Below are 19,740 nucleotides of genomic sequence, written 5' to 3'. Positions count from 1 at the left end.
TCACTTTCTGTTTTTGACACGAGCAAAACTTCCGTCACTCAGGACTTTGTACGTCACTTTCACGTGCTGCTGCCTCGCGGAACGAGCCCCACTAAGTCTGGGATCAGGGAGTTCTTCAGACGGATTCACCTGCCTCCTGCCGGCTACCAAGTGGGCCACACGATGGTGCGTGTTCTGCAAACCGGTTTCCGTGCTCTCCTACGGTTTTTTGCGCTTGGCTGCACTCTTCACTCTGGTGCCGTGTGTTAGGTGTTCCTGCGGGAGACGGAGCGCCAGCGTCTGCAGACCCTCCTCCACCAGGAAGTGCTGAGGCGGATCGTCACGCTGCAGCGGCGCTTCAGAGCCGTCCTGGAGAGGAGACACTTTGTCAGCATGAGACGAGCGGCGCGTGTCATCCAGGTGAGGTGATGTGAGAGCAGGTCAGAGCCATGGCTCCACAACCTTGTTTCCTTGCTCTCCTTGTGGATTTGAGGGCATCAACATTCCTGACTGTTCTCCACCTAGCTTTCTCAAGTCTTTTGTGGCTTTTTTTTTTTTTTTTGTCAAGACCATTTAAGCCAGGGGTGTCAAACTCATTTCTATATGGGGCCACTTTGGCGTCATAAAGTCATTAAAAGGGCCGGTAGCACGTGTGTAGACGATACTTTTCATTTCATAATTTCATTCCAGTTCACATAGAAGTATAAAAAATGCACAGTAACATAAAAATAGCAACCTTAGGCCCAGTTTATACAGTTTATCTGCAAGAAAAGTTGATATTGGGGTGAGTTACACTTACAGGAGGCACAGATTTAGCCACTTTATACACTTTAAAAGGATATATGCCTCTACTTTATGACATGATATACCTTTTTTTTTGGCTCTTGAGGGCCGGATAATTTACCTTGACGGGCCGGATTCGGCCCACGGACCTTGAGTTTGACACCTGTGATTTAAGCAAATACCAGTGCGGATTGTTCACCAAAAATACTCTGGATTGTCGCTAATCGTTTTCAGATCATACAAAACATCCAATGACTCACACATAGATTGAAATCTGTTCCTCTTTTCGCCTCAGTATTAACTTAAACCTGCCTGTCTGTCTCCCTGTCGATGTCCGCAGCGATGGTGGCGAGCGTGTCTCCTCAGGCAGTCTGGCATCGACTCCGGCATTGAGGAGGAGGCGGCCGTGTGTCTGCAGGCGGCCTGGAGGGGATACAGGGAGCGCAGGAGGTTCCTGCAGCGGCGGACGGCTGCCGTCGCCATACAGAGGAGCTGGAGGAGCTTCTGCCGCCGCCGCCGGACTCGGGCGGCCGTCGTCATCCAAGCAGCCTGGAGACGGGTCCGGGAGAAGAACCGGTTCTGTAGAGCGCGCAGCGCCGTGACGCAGTTCCAGGCAATGGGCCGAGGATACTTGGCTCGAGTCAGGTGGGTGAGGTTTTGCATAAGGCGTTGGGTGAGAAGTTTAGGGACATAAGAGGTTACTTCTTTAAGATTATCTGTTATCTTTACTTCTATTTTTTATTTAGAAATTATAATAGGTTACCAAAACGATTTTAAACAAAATCTAGAAACTGGGCGCACAGGCTTAAATCTATTGTGGATTTTCTCCAATCTAAACAGGGTAAAAAAAAAAGACATTTATCCTGCTAATGCTTGGCACATGTCCTCCTGAGCCTTGCAGAGAAACCACCCACTTTCTGCAGCAAGCCACAAGTTTCCAGTAACATCCTGCCAGCGGTAGACTATAAGTCATTTGGTGGGTTTATCTGGCTTTTCAGCATGGTTCACAAATTCCTTATGTATGCTTGAGGTTGAGTCCTTCCCCAAGCCCAATGCTGTGGACCGATGTCACGGTGGAACAATGTTATGGGTTAAACTTTCTACTATTTTATGTCCATTTGAGAAAAAAGTTGATTCGTTTGGAGGCGGTCCTCCTCCTTTGCTACTCCATCTGGTTTGTACCATTTATCAGGACCATCATTAGTTAAACTGCCCCTCTGCATGATACTGCCACCACCATGCTGCTGCATGCTGGAGCTTAAAGGTGTCTGCTTTAGGGAGGGAGACTTCTTTCTTTGTCTGCTTCCTCTCAGTCCATTTTGGGCTCTCTTTACTACGGCATTGGCATTCAAGTTTCTCATCTGTTTGACTGTTCTTGGTTCCTTTGTTGTTCCTGATTAATGTAACTAATATTCTTTCTTGTTGTAGTTAGGAGAAACTAAATGTTCTACATTAAAATAAACCTCTTAAGGCAGTTTAAAGCTGTGTTAGGAATGGCTGGAGCTGGTTAACACTAAGTTTCTGGAATGGTTCAGAAATCAACCCTGATAGAAATGTGTGAATTATGCTAAAAAATAATCCACCATTTCAGATAATCAAACATTCATCGAGGGTGATGGCAGAAGACGACGGGCAAATAAAAAGTGGTTCCTTCATGTTCTGTTTGCTAGAGGATACTTTTCCAAATACTAGCGTTAGGTTTGATTCTGTATGTATAATTTTAAACACGTGTGGATTAGAGAGAATCCAGAATAGAATGAACCCAGTTCTTGGTTTTGAAATGTGTAACTCAAACATTTCATCAAAGGCATGAAAATAAAATGAGATTCATGCGGATGTTGATGAATGTTAGCACTTTGACAATGAAGGGCATCATTGTGGCTCCGTCCATTTTTCAGAAGGATAGAATAATCCAGAGTTGTTTTGCTGCCCCCAAGTGGCCCTAAAACATATTATTCTATTTTCTGAGAGCTCTGAAAAGGGACACTGACGACTGTCTTTAAATTTATACCCAGGTTTAAACACCTGAAGGAACAGAGGGAAGCACTCAGCGGACCACCAGGAGCTGACACGGAGATGGAGGCTGGGAGTTTGGAGGACTGTTTCTCCTCTGAGCTGGACCTCTCTGCTGGTGCGCACGCCTCTGAGGAACCTGAGCCGACCAAGACAGAACCCGAGGAGGACTCCGAGCAATCTAGGAACACAGACGAGACGAGCCATAAGAACCGGTCAAAGCGAGAGAGCCGGCGCATGAGAGAGCTGGAGCAGGCCAAGTTCAGCTTGGAGCTCCTCAAAGTCCGGACCACCAGCATGGGGGGTTCGGTCCCCGAGGACGCGGTCACCGACGGCAGCCTCGCTCAGGTGGAAGACCATCATGACAGACTTTTACCACAGGGATCCCCGGCTAGCCACGGCAGCTTTGAGCTGCTCAGCGTGGATGAGATGGAGACCGAAGGCTCTGCTTCCCAGCTGACGGGATCTCACGAACAACCCCGCACTCTGGAAATTCTCAGGGACTCCAACCACAACGAGAAACCTGTGAAGGACCCGCCGAACAAGCCAGAGGGACCACGGGCGACGTTTTACATCGCCTCTGACCAAAGTCCGGTTAATAAAGCCAACCTGGGAAGCCCCGGCCGAGCCCACAAAGACAGGAAGGAGTCGGTTTCCCGCAGGCCTGTGGTGGTGTTGATCAGTATGCAGAAAGAGAGTCCTGTGGAGGAGCCAGAGCCGCTGGCGGCTCACACCTTACAGGGAGCTTCTCGGGTCGGATCGTTTGACTCTAGTACAACACCCGGTGGGGGAGTAGGGGGACCAACGCACAAAGAGCCACCTAATGTAGATGTAGTTGGGGTGGAAACGCCCTCAAAGCTTCCAGCTCCAGCTCCACATGGAGAGAATCCAGAAGAACCAGCACCCTGTCCCTCAAAGGTGGGTGTCCAGATCAGCCCACAGCCAAAGTCCAGCGTTCCCACTGTTCTCCCGGGTAGGCAGGAAAGGAGGATAACCCGTCCAGCACAGGAGGCTCCCAGCCCGGTACTAGACACCAAACCCCCAAAAGCCCAGAAGAAGAGCTCGGCTCAGACTGTGATCGTGAACATGGTGGAGAAACCTCCCAGCACTGTGCTCTCCCAGCCCAGACGCAAGCTGCCTTTCTCCAAGTGAGTTAAAGTTTACACCACAGACACCGCCTGCTAGAATGACAATACTCCGTGACAGGTTTGTCACTTTACAACCACAAACGTTAATGTGTCCAAGTTAGGGTTATATGTGACATAGTGCATATTTGTGCATTCAGCCTCGTGAAGGCTGCGGAGGTTCCTTAGAGAACATTGGTGAACAAAAAGCTTAGTAATATATTTTTTGTTGTTGGAATCAGTCAGCTTTTTCAATGGTTTAAAGCACATTCGTGGGTTAAGGTGGCCTAGTCAAAGTCCAGCCTAAACGCATAACAAAAACAAAAGCACGCCATGCTATCAACATTTCCGGTTGAAAGAAAAACGTATATCATTTCCCTCCCCAAACCTCACAAATATGCACTTTTCAGCAATGCTCCAGAGATGCTAAAAATCAATTCTTGTTAGCTCTTTTATGTGAGACTCAAAGGAAGGGACGGGGTCAAACCTTACATGAAGTTCTTTACCTGGTCCCTGCAATTCATGACACAGTTGTCAGGTTTTAAGATGAGGTTTTGGGGCAAGTCATAAGATTTTGGAGGCCTGATAACCATCAAAACTGTCTTTTCATCATTAAAGGTATACTATGCAACCGGGGTTGATTTTTTTCCCCCCCAGAGGGTGAAAGTAAAAGCGCACTGTCATAAAGATGCTCAGCTGTTCTGGTTTCTCCGTCAAGCCAGGCGCGGTTGTTTTGAGTTTAGCAGACAGGCGAACGCAACGAAAAGTGGAAAAAACGGCAGTACAAACAATGACTAACACAGTGAAAGTATGAACATCAGGGTTTCCCGCAGCGCTATCAAACTCACGCTACCGCCTCGCCAACTTTAAAAATTAAATAAATAAATAATAATAATAATAATAATAAAAATACTCGATATGCTTGCATGTTTATTTGTTTATTTGAGGTTAACACTGGGTTCCTTGTTGTTGCTTTCGCGCGTGCATATAGTGAATGGCAGGGCAAAAACACATGGAGTTCTCGCCGTAAAGCGAGACCGACTCTCGTGGTCTTGCACGAGACTTCTGAGCCTGTGGGTGCGGGCCGAGGGATCTTGTACGGTATTTCCCCCACAGACCACCAGGGCGGCCGAGAAAACCTTTGTTCGACCTGAAATGACTCATTTATTCATCCAAAACGGTATGGAAGACATTAATCAACTGAAAAATGTTGCATAGTATACCTTTAAGAAGCAGGAAGTTATTAGGTAACAATCTCCTAATTTCAGATAGACAGGCTTCTGGTTTTGACAAGTCAGACCTTAGACAAAAACGATAGTTTTGAGATGGGTCTGTAGTTTGCAACTGAGTCAACATTCAATCCAGGCTTCTTTAAGGTTGGTACTGCCACTGCTGATTTCTATTAACACACGAAACTAGACTGCACCTACCAGTGGTAGAGGTGACAACACTGGAGATTTTCTGTCCAACCTTATGAAACTTGGCTGTTTGTTGCAGGTCAGAAAAGGATTTGGGGCACCAGGATAGATCTCTCTCTCTCTCTATGCACAGAGACGACTCTAAAGCTGCTGGATCCAGAAACAGAGAGGTGAGAAACGCGTGTCAGCCTTCAGGTCGCTAAATGTATCTCATCCATGCGCATAGTTCAGTTTTTGCATTCACCTCATGTCGTGTCCTTCCTTCATGTCATGTTCCCTTGGTAGTATCAACTACATTAGTTACCTTCAAACACGCACGCCCGTATCGTTGATCTGTTACTGTGGTTACCTGCTAGCAGGTGGGCCGCCCCGGCCCCAAAAAGAAAGCTCGAATGTCCCGGACGCGCTCCGACTTCCTCACCAGCTGTAACTCGGAGGGGGCCACCCAGTCGGACGACGACGACGAATACTACGTCCCCGCACACTCCTGCACGCTGCCCCCCTCCCTGTCTCCCCCACGAGCCCACCCTGACACCGACTGTCACAGTGACTCCGAGATGGTAAAACACCAGATCTCCGGGGGTCCCTTGACCTCCAAGCGAGCTTCCTGTCCACTTTTACTCCCCCGCCTCCTTCCACCCTTTTTCTTTTCCTCGGGTGGATCTGACCCCACGCGGCGATGGAGACGGAGCTCATTTAACAATGCTAACCCCACTTTCACCACCACCTTCACCACCAACAGGTGCTTCCTCACTAATATAAACGTAGTGCACACGGTTTATTTCCAATCACCAGCAAAGGAGGAGAAGTCCTTCCCCTTCTGCAGTGCATGGTCTCGCACACAATTTGGAGTCTAAGTTGTTTCCAGACATCACAGCCTTCCTCATCTCACCTCTTCTACTTCTCCAGAGGGATACACCAACAATAAGGGGCTTAATCTACTGTATTCTGTTTATTTGGCTCACACAATTAGGTGAAATTACCCAGATGTCAATTGTTTTATCTTTTTAGTTTCTGAGCGCAGGCTGGTAAAAAGAAGGAAAACATCGTAACAGATTACATTAAAGAGGTTTTCTGTCTCTTTTGGATGAAAAAGGAGGTCAAAATGTTTGGGTTGGAAATCAGGTTGTCAGATGTCAGAGCTGATGTGTATCCCTGCTGTACTTCATCTCTCACTGCAACGTCTGCTCGTGTCCTGCGACATACTGTAGTGAAAGGCCTGTCCTGACAGCCCATCAGCATGCGTCACACGTTGCACTGCATGCCAACCACCTCTCCTGCATGCCAAAAAAACCCAGAAGCCTTTCAGCAAAGCCACCTCTCTCTGATGAAATCGTTTGGTTTTAGCCAAAAAACGTCCGGCGTCCCATTCCGTCAGTCTCCCTTCTGGTATCCGTGGGATAAAACCTTTTCACATTTTCTCATGTTTTAAGCACAAGCTCTAACGTGTTTCATTGTGGATTCCTGTGCTAGACCAACACAAAATAGTGCATGATTGTGAAGTGCAAAACTTGGGAAGTTGGTTTCACATAATATTTCATTTTTTAATAAAAATCCTAAAGGTGTATTTGGTGTATCTGATGGCCCTAAAAAAATCAGTGCTATCAAATGCCTACAGAAGTCACTAAATACAATTTAATCTACAAAGCCAGCTGTTCCGGTTCTGACCTCTGAGGTTTGTTAGGAAACGTTAGTTAGCAAACGGCATGAAGACGATCAAGGAACCCGTCAGGCAGAACGTTTAAAACCGGCACGTCTGTAAATCTACAGGCATACGGCTATTCAGCTGAGCCTAAGAGTGCATTAAAAAAAGAAGCTGACTGCTTGAGAACTCCTAGTCCTACTCCTAGTTACGTACCCCGCAAATCTGGAAGATCCGTCTGGAGGAGCGGAGAGAACACAGCTGTTGTTGAAATACAACCACAAGAAGTCCCACTGTGCTCCGATCCATGTAGCGTACACATTAGACACATGGAAGAAATGTGTTTGGCCTGCATTCAAAATGCAACGTGTGGCCGAAGATAAGATAAGAAATCCTTTGTTGTTCCGCAGTGGGGAGATTCAGGTGTAACGGTGGCATACAAACACAGTTACACACAATTATTAGCAATGAACAGAAGAGGGAAAAAAGAACGAACTAGTCTAATGTAAAATTAGCTCTAAAGAAACGCCAAGTGTAGAAGACAAAAAGTAAATACCAAAGTAAATATTGCACAGTGGAAAATGTTTAACAGTGGGGGAAAAAACTGCAGCCTATTTATAAAACCCATGATAATATAATATGCAATATGCATGATGGTGCTGCAGCATCCCTAGCTAAGGCGTGTGCAAGTTACCTTAGCATCTGGGAACAGTGTAAAATATTTGTTGGCATGATGTAAACAATTATTGAGTCTGTTGTGAGCAGCAGAGATTATAAAGTCTGACTGCAGCTGGGAGGAACGACCTGCAGAAACGCTCCTTTGAGCATCTGGGATGCAGCTTTGGTGTAAGCCATGTTGCTTCCCTTCAACTTCACAGTTATGTACTACTTGGTGTTGGGTCTCATCCTCATCTCGCAAAATCCAAGTATGACTCACAGATTTCAGTGTCAACGATGTAACAAACAACAGAACATGTTCCCGGAGAGGCTCAGTAAACTTCTACAGCATCCTGGACTAATCTGACACCTTCCAGAGCTTCGTCAACTGACTAAGGGAAGGTTTCTTGTGTTTGCTGACGTCTTTCCCTCTGCTCTGCAGTCTCATAAAGAGGAGAAGAAGATCCATAAGACCATGTCGTCAGGGGACCTGGGCAAAGTGGACATCCTCAGGAAATCCTCCAGTCATGATGGAAGGTAGGATCTTGAGTATCTCATGCAAACCATGACTCTCAGCATGGGTGTCTCACGTTTTGCTGTGGATGTTTGACGTTCATCTCAGCAGGATGGGGAGGAAGATGCGATTCTGGAGCAAGAAGAGCTACAGCGAGAAAAAACTGTCAAGGGAGAAACAAACCAGCAGGAGGGAAGCGGTTGAGATGCATGGTACCAGAAGGAAGCGATCCAGTTTATATTCGCACACCTAGTAAATCTTGATTTACCCAATGGCCAATCTTCTTAATTTTTGGTCTTCTAGAAAGCGCGTCTTCTCCTCAGGGGACTCTGGACTTGGAAGTGGTTCCTTCTCGGGAAATCCGAGACACCAAGGAGAACAAGGAGCCCTCTCCAAAGGTGAAGCGGCGCCGCAGCCTGAAGATCAGCAGCATCGCTCTGGAACCCGCCCAGTGGCAGAACGACTCGCTGCACATCCTCACCTCGGCCCACGACTACCGCAGCATGAACGAATTTCTCATGAAGAAGGTCATTAGTCATTATCCTCTCACATGAACCATATCCCCAAAGTAGTTAGAGAATCAGCTGAGCTGGCGAGCCGGGCCTCGCGTTGAAATCTGACACGGCTAGCACCAGTCAGAACCTTGGGGAGCAGTGCGGTATATTTTGATTCATTTTCATTAGAGCTGGGACTGTAACGCTTCCCGCGTTGTCAGTTGAACATAGAAAACAGATGTGCGTTAAAAAAAATCACAAATTTCATCGTACTTTGAAATGAAAACTCAAATTCCATCTGAACTAGTGTTTAAATGAGTAAATATCAGGTGTTGCAGTGGAAAACTGTAGCAGAGGCGATCCATCTGAGTAAAAAAACATACGTCTGACTCAAAAGCTGTGTTGTTTCCACAGATTGCTGACCTGGACTCAGAAGACGGTAAAAAGGACACCATGGTAGATGTTGTCTTCAAGAAAGCACTGAAGGAGTTCCGGATCAACATCTTCAACTCATACTCCACTGCCCTCGCTGTAAGTCCTCACCACGCTCACATGTTCCCTTTTTAATTTGACGTTTCCTGTGGCCATCAAATTCTTCTGAATATACCAGTGCTGAATATAGGCCTGTCACGATAACAAATTTGGCTGGATGATAAACTGTCCCTGAAATTATTGCGATAAACGCTAATGTTGTCGTCCGTATCCATTTTCAACTAATGTAATAACAGCCTAATAAAACAAGTAAGGCTGGACGAGAGTTCAATAACTATATATATCGATTGATAGACGTATATCGATGATAGAAAAAAGGGTCAATAAAAAGTTCAATAGAAGAACAGTTTTCCTTCCTTATGCATTTTAACCATGTAGGTTATTATTACAGTCATTACATCCTCCCAACCAATTACAAACACAGACACCAAGCCCCGCCCCCTTCAGAGTTCAGAGAGCACGCATTCTTTTTTCTTTTTTTAAAAACTTGTAGTTTTGGTAAAAGGTTGGTTGAATAAAAGGTTGAGTTTGAATTCAGTGTCTATGTGTTGTGTATCTAAAAATAGGTCACCAAGCAACAGCATAAAATGATCAGAGCTGCACTTAAAATATATGTTTTGAAAATGTTGATAATTATCTATATCGACCAATATTATTTCTATTTTATCATTATGCTTTTTTTCCATATCGTCCAGCCCTAAATACAAGTACACCCTCTGAAAGATCAATAAAGCTGAATTTCTAAAGAACATTTAAGATGAGGACTGGAGGACTGTCTTCTTTCTGTAATGCTTACAGCAGCGTGACCGGCAGCTACCATAATAACTTTTATAATAAAACTTTCAATTTGGGGCCATTTCTGGGGACGGCTTTAACCGGGGACGGGTTGTCCAAAACGGGAACTGCCCCCAGAGATCAGGAACGTCTGTTCACCCTAACCTGCAGGGTCTGTAAGCACACAGCATGTTGCACTGCCCTTTTTTCTATTTTGCTTGTCGATTACACGCTCCAGTGATGGTGGACTGTTGGGAAGACGGAGACAGCCATCGGTTGTATCTTTTTTGTTTCTTTTTTTTTTTCCCTGCTGGTAAAACGGCATCGGATGATTATGTCTTAGGTGCAGACGCATGTTTGTTCTGTTGCTTTCCAACAAATACGGCATACCGACTCTAACAGGTAAAGTGGTTCACTATGGTCATTCGGTTTGAATCCAATGTGCTCCCGCACTGCAGTTGTCGTGTTTAGCTTTGAAACCAATTCCACCTCTGGTTTTCCAAATCCAAACTAGTGTCTCTCTGGCTTGCTTCTCCTGATGGGACTCTAATGCTACACTCTGAGCTACATAACAGGATCATGCGCCTGCCAAGCACCTGATGCAGGGGTTTACTCCTCCCTGCAACAACGCAAATTACTGAGCTCATTGAATTTATCATGCGATTAATTGATTTATTGCAACAGGCCCCTGCTTCTGGCCCATTGACAGCTGGAGATAGGCACCAGCACCCCTCACGACCCCAATACGGATAGGCGTGTTGGAAGATGGATGGATGGATGGATGGATGGATGGATTGAGACAGGCTTAGCTCAATAGTCACATACTATATGTAGCATCTAACACACTTAAAAGTAATAGTATTTTTTTTCCTAAAGCTATGGCGACTATAAAGTTGTTTTGTTCCTGGTTTTAACTCCACCAGATGGATGATGGGAGGAGCATCCGCTACAAGGACCTGCATGCACTGTTTGAGCACATCCTGGAGAAGACCATGCGTCTGGAGCAGAGGGACTGGAGTGAGTCGCCAGTGAAGGTGTGGGTCAACACCTTCAAGGTCTTCCTGGATGAATTCATGACCGAGTACAAACCCACGGAGGGAACCATCGGCAGGGTATGAGAGACGGAAAGCGCTTTGACGCGCTTACGTTTGGCGACGTCGTAGTTTCAACTTTAGACGCCGTGCTTAAAGGTTGCGAAACATAAAATGCCTGAAGGTTCACCTATTTGTCTCTGTCTCTCCTGTCAGACTCTAAAGCGTGAGCGCAAGAAATCCAGGAAGAAGGAAACCGACATTGTGAGTTTAAAATCCTCCTAAAATGCATCGTCTTGCAAAAAGTATTGACACCCCTCGCGTTTTTCCACGTTTTGTCATGTTACATTAAACTTCAACGTATTTTATTGAGAAATTTGTTTGATAGAACATAAAGAAGAGTAAAGTTTTAAAGTGACTTGCTCATCTTCCTTAGATATGATTACAGAGCTGGAAGAGTTGAAATCGCAGCATTAAAAAGGCCCGGTCTAAGTCCAGGCCTACATCCAGCTGGGAATTTATAGCAAATCTGAAAAATATATCCAATCTGATCCTATCCCTAATCCTGACTTGATGGTTCTGAAGCAAATGCTCCAATGTTCGTGTATTTCAAGCTAACAGTGTAAAAACTCTAGACTTTTTCTTCAGTAAAGCCCGTAGAGGTTGGATGGTCTAATGTGACAAAACAGGAAAGCGTTGTGGGTGTACACTTGAACACGTTTGAAGCGGTTGTTTAAGCTGACCGGTGGGTCTGTTGCCCCCTGCAGGTGGAGGAGCATAATGGCCACATCTTTAAGTCCACTCAGTACAGCATTCCCACCTACTGCGAGTACTGCTCCTCCCTCATCTGGATGATGGACCGAGCCTGCGTCTGCAAACGTGAGGACACCGCCACACACAAACGTTGGGGAAATGTGATCAGTTCACCCAAAGATGATATTAAGTTAAAGGACGAAAATATAATATATGTAGTGCATACCTAGAAAGATATCATGCTATTAAGATCTACGGTCTTTCCCAGAATTCCTCACCATTGTGTGTAGTTTCTGTTTCCACCCTAACACTCTCCAAGACGCTCTCGGTGCACATTCTGTCCCACTAAACCCACTCTCCACACGCCTGAGTGTCGGTAAAATTCGATTACTCCTCCCTCCCCCTCCGTACATCCGCCTTCTATCTAGTTACGGTACTGCGAGCGTACTCTGGTCGCCTCAGTGCTTTACCCTAGTCTTTGGTTTTTTACGGTGGACTGCAGTCGTTGCCCCGTTGGCGTAGCAGAAGCATACTGAGGGCTTTGTTTGTTTTTGTCTGCAGTGTGCCGCTACGCCTGCCACAGGAAGTGCTGCTCCAAGATGACCACCAAGTGCAGCAAAAAGGTGCGTTTGATCCAGATCTTGTTTCGTTCGGGGTCCAGCCGTCTTCGACTGGCCGTCGCGTTATTAAAAACAACAGGCAGGATATCTAAATCAAGGCATTTACTGGTTGTTCTGGTGCATTGGGGCAAATTAATAGATGGAAATGCTGATAGAATCGTCTTCTTTCTTCCAGTTTCAGAGAACTCCCTGGAAGTAGCTTCTAAATTCAGAGCTCAAAAGAAAATCTGCGTAGAAAATAGTCACAGCTTCATAATCTGTAGCAAATAATTTTTATTATGCTGTCCTTCTTCCTGATCTTAGACCGTGCCATGCGAAAATAGTCGTAATTTGTCACATTTTGTCTCTTTCCATCAACAAACTTCCATGTGTTTTAATGGGGTCGTGTGTGATGGATCAACACAATGTAGTGCCCGACTGTGTAGTAGAAGTAAAAGGATTTTTTGAGCCTATGCAGTGCGGTGTGTGCTTGCAGCCAGCCCTCTGAGTCAGTACTCTGCAGGGCCGCCTTTTGCTGCACATCTAGAGAGGAAAAAACATTCTGTAGCTCAACATCAGTCAAACTTGGAGGCTGAGCATCCAGCTACAGCTTGCCACTGATTCTTTGTTGGCTTTAGGTCTGAATGGTGGATTTGATCTCTACCATTTCATAGCAGCTCTGGCTGTTTTTTAGGGCAGTTGTCCAGCGGGAAGGTTGATTTTTGTCCCTGTCTTTTGCAGCCAGTTTTGTTCCAGGGTTCCCTGTGCTTAACTTTATTTATTTATTTATACATCAACTCTGACCACCTTCCCTGTCCCTGCTTAGGAACAGCATCCCCACAGCATGATACGGCCACCACCGTGTTTTACCTTGGGGATGCTATGTTCAGGATGTTGTGTACTTTGCCTGTAGAGCCCCATGTTTCATTTCACTCCCATTCCTCCACACATTTACTGTCTCTCTCCCACATGGTTTGTGACAGACTGCAAATGGGATTTCATTTTGCTTTCTTTCTAACGATGGGTCTAAAGGCCAGATTTGTGGCGGGGAGAAGCACTAGTTGTCCTTTAGACAGATCATCCCACCTGAGCTGCAGATGTCTGCTGCTCCTCCATTGTTTTAGGACCTAACCCTGCTCTAAGCTTCTCCACACCTCCAGTCCTGACCTGTCTCCTGTGTTCCTCGGTCTTCATGATGCAGGTGAAACAAACGTCTGAAGCCTTCCCAGAACAGCTGCATTTATCCTCAGGTTAGGGTTCACCTGGATGGACTCAGTTTACAAGTTAGGAGACTTCCCAACACAATTACCCCCATTGAATTTATTTAGAAGTGTCAGAGTAAAGGAGGCTGATCTAAAATGCCGTCGCACTTTTCAGATTTCTGTAGGAAAGAAACTCTATAGGACTGACTCATTTTCCTTCTACTTCAGAGTAAAGATCTGCATAAAACTCCAACTAAATGCATTGAAGTTTGTGTTTAAGATGTGACGAAAGTATTTTATAAATGCGAATAAGCTTTCATAACATGGTAATGTTATGTTCCCAACTCTATATACTAATTATATTTAGCCTTGTATCACCAAAAAGGTTCCTGAACAAAGTATTGGTCTGCATGAACCTGCCTTGGGATTTGTCCTGTAATGTAACAACAACCTAAGCCGTAAAAAGAAAAAAAAAGAGTAAATCTCTCTCTTATATTCCAGGAAAGTTGCTGTAAACAGGCGAAGTAGCCCCAGTCTTGAGTCTCATACCTTCTGGCTGCCATTTTTTCCCCTCTGTGTTTTTGTATTAAAAGTACGACCCGGAGCTGTCGTCCCGTCAGTTTGGCCTGGAGTTGTCGCGTCTGACCAACGAGGAGCGCGCCGTTCCCCAGCTGGTGGAGAAACTCATCAACTACATCGAGATGCACGGCCTCTACACGGAGGGCATCTACAGGAAGTCGGGCTCCACCAATAAGATCAAAGAACTGCGACAGGGCCTGGACACAGGTGAGACATGTGCCGTATTCTGAGCTAAATCCTTTTTTTTATTCTTTGAATCCTTAACACATAAAGACAGTGTTGTGTAATTATGCTCATACGTGCAAGAAGATGAAATGGTGAGCCAGCCCAAAGCTCAGCAATACTTGTATACCTCTATTGATAATGAACATGTTCTTACTGTTAACCCTGACTAATCCTAACACAACTTTAATATAAAATTAACATCCTGCCTACTTGCTCAAAGTCCTTTTAGAGGTCAAGAACTCCTACCAACAATAACAAAGGTCCTCTATGTTAGCTAGCTAATCTGCTAGTCATGGTTTGCCCTCAAAGGAAATGGGAGTTCATGTCTCCAAACTTTGCTGCAGATGTGAGCAGCGTGATTCTGGACGACTACAACATCCATGTCATTGCCAGCGTACTCAAACAGTGGCTCCGGGACCTGCCCAGCCCGCTCATGACCTTTGAATTGTACGAAGAGTTCCTCAGAGCCATGGGTAAGCTCTTTATTTCTTATTTTGTCCTGCCCCGCTTGCAGCTGTCGGTTTACCTTCTGATGCGTCGGAGGTTTAGCCTGGGTGCCATTCCGAACTTAGTCCCGCCCACGACGTTTTAGGTCGGGAAGTTCGGTCTGGCATTGCTCAATAGTAGCGCGAGTATGCTCGCCCAATATCTGGCGGGCCAATCAAATTGTCAGGGCGGGCTTTATACGATGATGGACAGATGATCAACAGTAACATAATCAACCACGTCACCAAAGCGCGCTTGGGTTGAATTCGTTTACAACAACGATGGCTGCCGCTGGAGAGTTGAGGTGTGTAGATTCTGCTATTAGGTCTGTTCTAGACGATATCCACAGGTTCGTGTGTTGAAGGACTCCTTGGATCCTTACATTCTTTTTGCAACACCGGCAAAAATCGTTAACGCTCATCTTCTTATGCTAGGCTAACAGTTGACTTCCGTTGACAACAACTATGCGTCGCTTAACATACGTCACACACTCCGTTGCTCTTATTGGTTGTAGGTCTATCCAATTGAGTGCAGAGGAATTTTTTTTCCTGGTTCGTTCGAAACACGCCCCATAATCACAGCTCAATGGAGCAGTATCAGACTCAAATTCTGACTAGAATTGAGTATGACCATGTCAAGCTATCGGAGGTTAGCAAGGTCGCACAAGTCTGGAAGAGTAGGAATTGCATCCAAGCACTGATGAAAGGTTGTCAGATCTGGATGAGTTTGGTAAAATATCGGTATGCTGGACTTTATTCCATGTCCTATTGAGTAAACGACCCATCCATCCATTGTGTATCAATTTGCTCCACCCTTCTGTCCATCAGTCTACCCACATTTCAACTCATTTTCTTATTTCTCGTACTTTGTCACTTTAACATTAGCTAAAAAACACTGATACCTCTGGCTATTTGAGAAGTAAAAAGTTGTAGGAACCCGGTTTAAGCCGTGTGGCCTGAGTTTTGGTCTTCTGTCCTCAGGCCAGCCGGACAAGCGGGAGGTGATCCGAAGCGTGTACTCTGTAATCGACCAGCTCAGCAGGACACACCTCTGCACGTTGGAGCGTCTCATCTTCCATCTGGTCAGGTGTGTGGCACGCGAGAGATCAGCTTCAAGGGGCGAAATCTCAAAATTAGATAGGTCACAAGTGCAAAAAAAACAAAAAAAAACAAGTGTAAATAAATGTGTCTGTATTTCTCTCTCACGTGCTGTAATGTCATTGTTGCACTCCGGGCTTTGAGACTGAAATGACGCGGCTGTGTTGTGGTGCAGGATTGCCCTGCAGGAGGAGACGAACCGGATGTCCGCCAACGCGCTCGCTATCGTCTTTGCTCCTTGCATCCTCCGCTGTCCCGACACCATCGACCCGCTGGAGAGTGTCCAAGACATCAGCAAAACCACAGCGTATGTCTGACTCTAAACAGTCCTCTGCGTCAGGGCTGTCACGACACTAAAGTTTCAAACTCCATATTATAAACTCAATACTTAGGACAATATTCGATACTCAATACCATTTTCAAATGCATAAAAAAATTACAATATAAAATATAGCATTTACATAAAAAATGTGCCTTTTTCAATCTCAACATGGAACTTGGTTTCTCAACAGAATCACACATGCTGGTTAAATAAGTGTGCAAATAAATGCTAGATAAATAAGCCGAACTAACACATGCCGAGTAGCATGCTAGCCATAGCTAATCACAAAACATTAATGCAGACCACTGGTCTTGCTAACATCAGGAATACGTTTAATGTATTAAATTAAACTATAAACGATAACTTTAATTTATTAACCTGTCAGAATTCATCTTGAAGGCCAGGGTGTCGGCCCTTGAGATGTTTGGCCAAGACTGTTGAGCTGCTTGACTTCGTCTCCACCACTTTAAGGCTCTGTTTGCTAACAGGCCTGTCAGGATCTTTAGGTTTTCCTTCCACGTTTGCCTCATATACTAAAATATTTAGTGTCAATACCATGGCAAATTAGCATTTTATCTGGATACAGCATTTGAGTATCGATACTTTTCAGAGTATTGATGTTTTTGACAACCCTACTCTGTATTCACAAACACCCACAAGGTATTTTAGCCATGTTCTAAGAAACCAGTTCCTTTTTTTTTTTTTCAAATGGATCGCTGCTCAAAACTAAGGCCTCTAAAGTCAAAGAAACAAACTGAATCCTATAAAAAAAAAGTGCAAGTGGTCAATTAGGATTAAAAGTCCATTCCAAGTGGTGGAGCTGTGACGTTCATTGACGATTTTGACCTAATTTTAGCTAAAGGAATGGACCGCGGTACAAGTGAGCATCAGATGTCTGTCCTTTTCCGACCTTACCTGCTTTTCGTCTGCAGGTGCGTGGAGCTGATCATCAACGAGCAGATGAGCAAGTACAAAGCTCGTCTGAAGGACATCAGCAGTCTGGAGTTTGCAGAGAACAAAGCCAAGAGCAGACTGACCCACATCAGGAGGTCCCTGGTAAGATGGCCTTCAGTTTCAGAGCGGTTGAGGTGCAGCCTGTGATATAAACGGTGGTTGTACGCTGCTTCTGGACCGGCCCCCCACTCTTCATTTAGACAGAAGCGAGGTTCTGCTCCAGGAGCAGCTGGCATGGTCTCCTCCTCAGCCGTGGCAGGAGCTCGCTTACATCTTTGTCCAAACAGTTTTTCATACGCAAGCATAAAGTAGTTGTACTGGTTGCTGGATTTAAAACGTTTTAAACCCCGTGTCTAAATGTGTTTTTACATGTAGACTAATGAAACTAATCCTAAGAGCTGACAATCCTGGAGCAATCCTGAAGGAAATAAATGTGTCTGAAGCAAACATTGATCTGTAAGGAGCACATTGCAGGATTATGGTGCCTTGCAAAGATTCAGTTCTTATGAACTTTTTCATTTTGTCAACACAAAGTAGTGCAAAATTGTCAAATTTAAGCAAAATATTTGTTTTTTTTTTAAGTTTTTGCAAATGCAAATCAGAAAAGTCTTTTGACGAGAGGCTGATGCTGAAGGAAAATCAGGTCCAGTTAAACGTTTTCCATAAGCCATGTTAGGGACACAGTGAGTCTCTGGAAGAAGGTAGTTGTGTCAGATGAGACCAACGTTTTTTGCCTACGTGCAAAACGGCATGTGTTGCAAAAGAAAACTACACTGCATATCACCCAGAAGACAGCATCCTCACCGTGAAACATGATAGTGGCAATACTCTGCTGTCGGGATGCTTAGCGTCAGCAGGACAGGAGAACCGGGCAAAGTTGATCAGAAAATGAAGGGAACTAAATGCTGGAAAATACAGGAAGAAAATCTGTATGACGCTGCAACATTACTAGAGGTTCTCGTGCTTAGAAGAGTAGACGAAAATAAAGCAGCGTCTAAATGTGCGAAGCTGGCAGAAACATACCCCAAAAGATTTAAAGCTGCATTTTCAGCTAAATGTATGTACTCATGGGGGCTTATTTATTATTTATTAGGGAAAAAAATTAACAAAGGCATGATTTTCCTTGCACTTCACCATTATTTACTACTTTGTGTTGTTGTAAAAATGGATTGTTAATATTTTCGTTACAAATCAAGGCAAATTCCTAATCAGTAGGTGGTTTATCGTTCTTACAAGTTAGTTTAGATTTCTGTTGTAAGGATTCCTGATTTTTATAAAGATCTAGCATCCAAAGGACCTGGCAGGTGAAAAGTAGCAAACAGTGCCTGTGACTGACCCAGTGTGGCACATTATCCACCAACGTCTCACAAAGGAATTAGATTCATGTGCACCTGAAGCAACGCCATGGGGCTGTATTTGTTTCTCTCAGACATTATTTGGGGAAAAGAGACCTGCAGGTCAGGGGATCTCTGAGCTGGAGGAATGCATCAAGATTCGATTACAGTCGTTTTTCTTTAACCTTCCTATCTCAGTTAAACCTAAAGTCTACACCTCTTCTTACCCTTTAATTGACCAAAATTAACCATCAGCAGTCCCTAATCCTGATATGTCCTTCCTTCCTCCATCCTTCCCCTGCCCCTCCTTCCAGAAACCTGTACTTATTGCTGTTAGGTTTATGAGCATTACCCGCACTGCCACCCCGGTATGTATGCCCCGCCCCCACCATGTGCCCGCCCACCACCAGTCCTGTCCTGTCAGTCTATTGGCTCCCATACTGTCTGTGTCGTTCATTCACAGCTCTCACTGTGCCTGTCTGTGAGCTGCTCTCTGTTAGCTGGCTTAGATGCTCTTATCTCTTGTGTTTCCATTGACAGATACTGTTTTTGCAGCACATGGTTTCAAATTAATATTAATGAGTCACACTAAACAGTGCTGCTTGACACTGAACTTATATTAGCCTGCCCTCCCCAGTGGTCACTTATGTTTGTTGTATTGGTTGCAGTTAAAGCAACTGAACTAGCTATACAACCTTATAACAAATGGCCTTTAATAAAAGCTAATGAAGTGAGTCTGGTTGACCCTAATTTAATATCATTAGGATGGGATTAAAGTTGACTACATGTCAAAATTTTTCTCCTGATAAGATGCTGCCATCAGTTTGATTTATGTGATATTCTACCTGAAAGTCACCAGTCAGACTCAGATTTTATTTTTTATGAACAAATAAACCCTTTTTCTCCTTTCAGACACCATGGCATAACATAGTTTCTAGTCACACTAACATTTAATATCGATCATGTTCTTCCTAAGCATCATTTTTTTATTCAGATTCTCTTTTTCGTGGCTTTAAATTGTCAGATTTCCATGTAGCTCTACCCTTCCTCATTAAGGATGAGCACATTTCTGGATGCAAATTAGATCCTTCTTTGTTACCAGCGCTCAGCAGCTGCTCACCTGTCTTTATCCACGCTTCAGTCTCCTAGTTGACTACATTAGAAACAACTCGTGATTTAGAGCAATTTTTAATTATAGTTGCACCAAGCAGGTAAACCAATGAACCCGAGAAGTAATGTAACCATTTCCACCAGCATAAAAATAAACG

At 44.7% G+C, this 19,740-nt stretch overlaps 1 protein-coding gene across 7 annotated transcripts in view; it reads left to right on the top strand.

Annotated features, from left to right (window-relative positions):
• LOC105926251 (unconventional myosin-IXAa) overlaps positions 1-19,740 on the top strand; it is a 168,541-nt gene that overhangs the window by 142,348 nt on the left and 6,453 nt on the right. For 3 of the 7 annotated variants that reach the window (XM_021316351.2, XM_021316350.2, XM_021316347.2), the window contains 20 exons: positions 43-165; positions 250-399; positions 1,103-1,407; positions 2,778-3,923; positions 5,397-5,487; positions 5,674-5,877; positions 8,059-8,153; positions 8,239-8,342; positions 8,434-8,657; positions 9,039-9,155; positions 10,814-11,002; positions 11,138-11,185; positions 11,689-11,800; positions 12,236-12,297; positions 14,069-14,261; positions 14,624-14,752; positions 15,746-15,851; positions 16,038-16,169; positions 17,117-17,240; positions 18,787-18,840. In XM_021316351.2, coding sequence (XP_021172026.2) covers positions 43-165; positions 250-399; positions 1,103-1,407; positions 2,778-3,923; positions 5,397-5,487; positions 5,674-5,877; positions 8,059-8,153; positions 8,239-8,342; positions 8,434-8,657; positions 9,039-9,155; positions 10,814-11,002; positions 11,138-11,185; positions 11,689-11,800; positions 12,236-12,297; positions 14,069-14,261; positions 14,624-14,752; positions 15,746-15,851; positions 16,038-16,169; positions 17,117-17,240; positions 18,787-18,840 — 3,708 coding nt within the window. The remainder of the gene's footprint in view (positions 1-42; positions 166-249; positions 400-1,102; positions 1,408-2,777; positions 3,924-5,396; positions 5,488-5,673; positions 5,878-8,058; positions 8,154-8,238; positions 8,343-8,433; positions 8,658-9,038; positions 9,156-10,813; positions 11,003-11,137; positions 11,186-11,688; positions 11,801-12,235; positions 12,298-14,068; positions 14,262-14,623; positions 14,753-15,745; positions 15,852-16,037; positions 16,170-17,116; positions 17,241-18,786; positions 18,841-19,740) is intronic. The other 4 variants (XM_021316349.2, XM_021316348.2, XM_021316352.2 and 1 more) reach the window with 4 other exon arrangements.

This window comes from Fundulus heteroclitus, chromosome 2 (genome assembly GCF_011125445.2).
Source record: "Fundulus heteroclitus isolate FHET01 chromosome 2, MU-UCD_Fhet_4.1, whole genome shotgun sequence".
NCBI classification, from domain to species: Eukaryota; Metazoa; Chordata; class Actinopteri; order Cyprinodontiformes; family Fundulidae; genus Fundulus; species Fundulus heteroclitus.
Note: the sequence above shows the minus strand (reverse complement) of the source record. Positions and strands in the feature narration are given on the sequence as shown.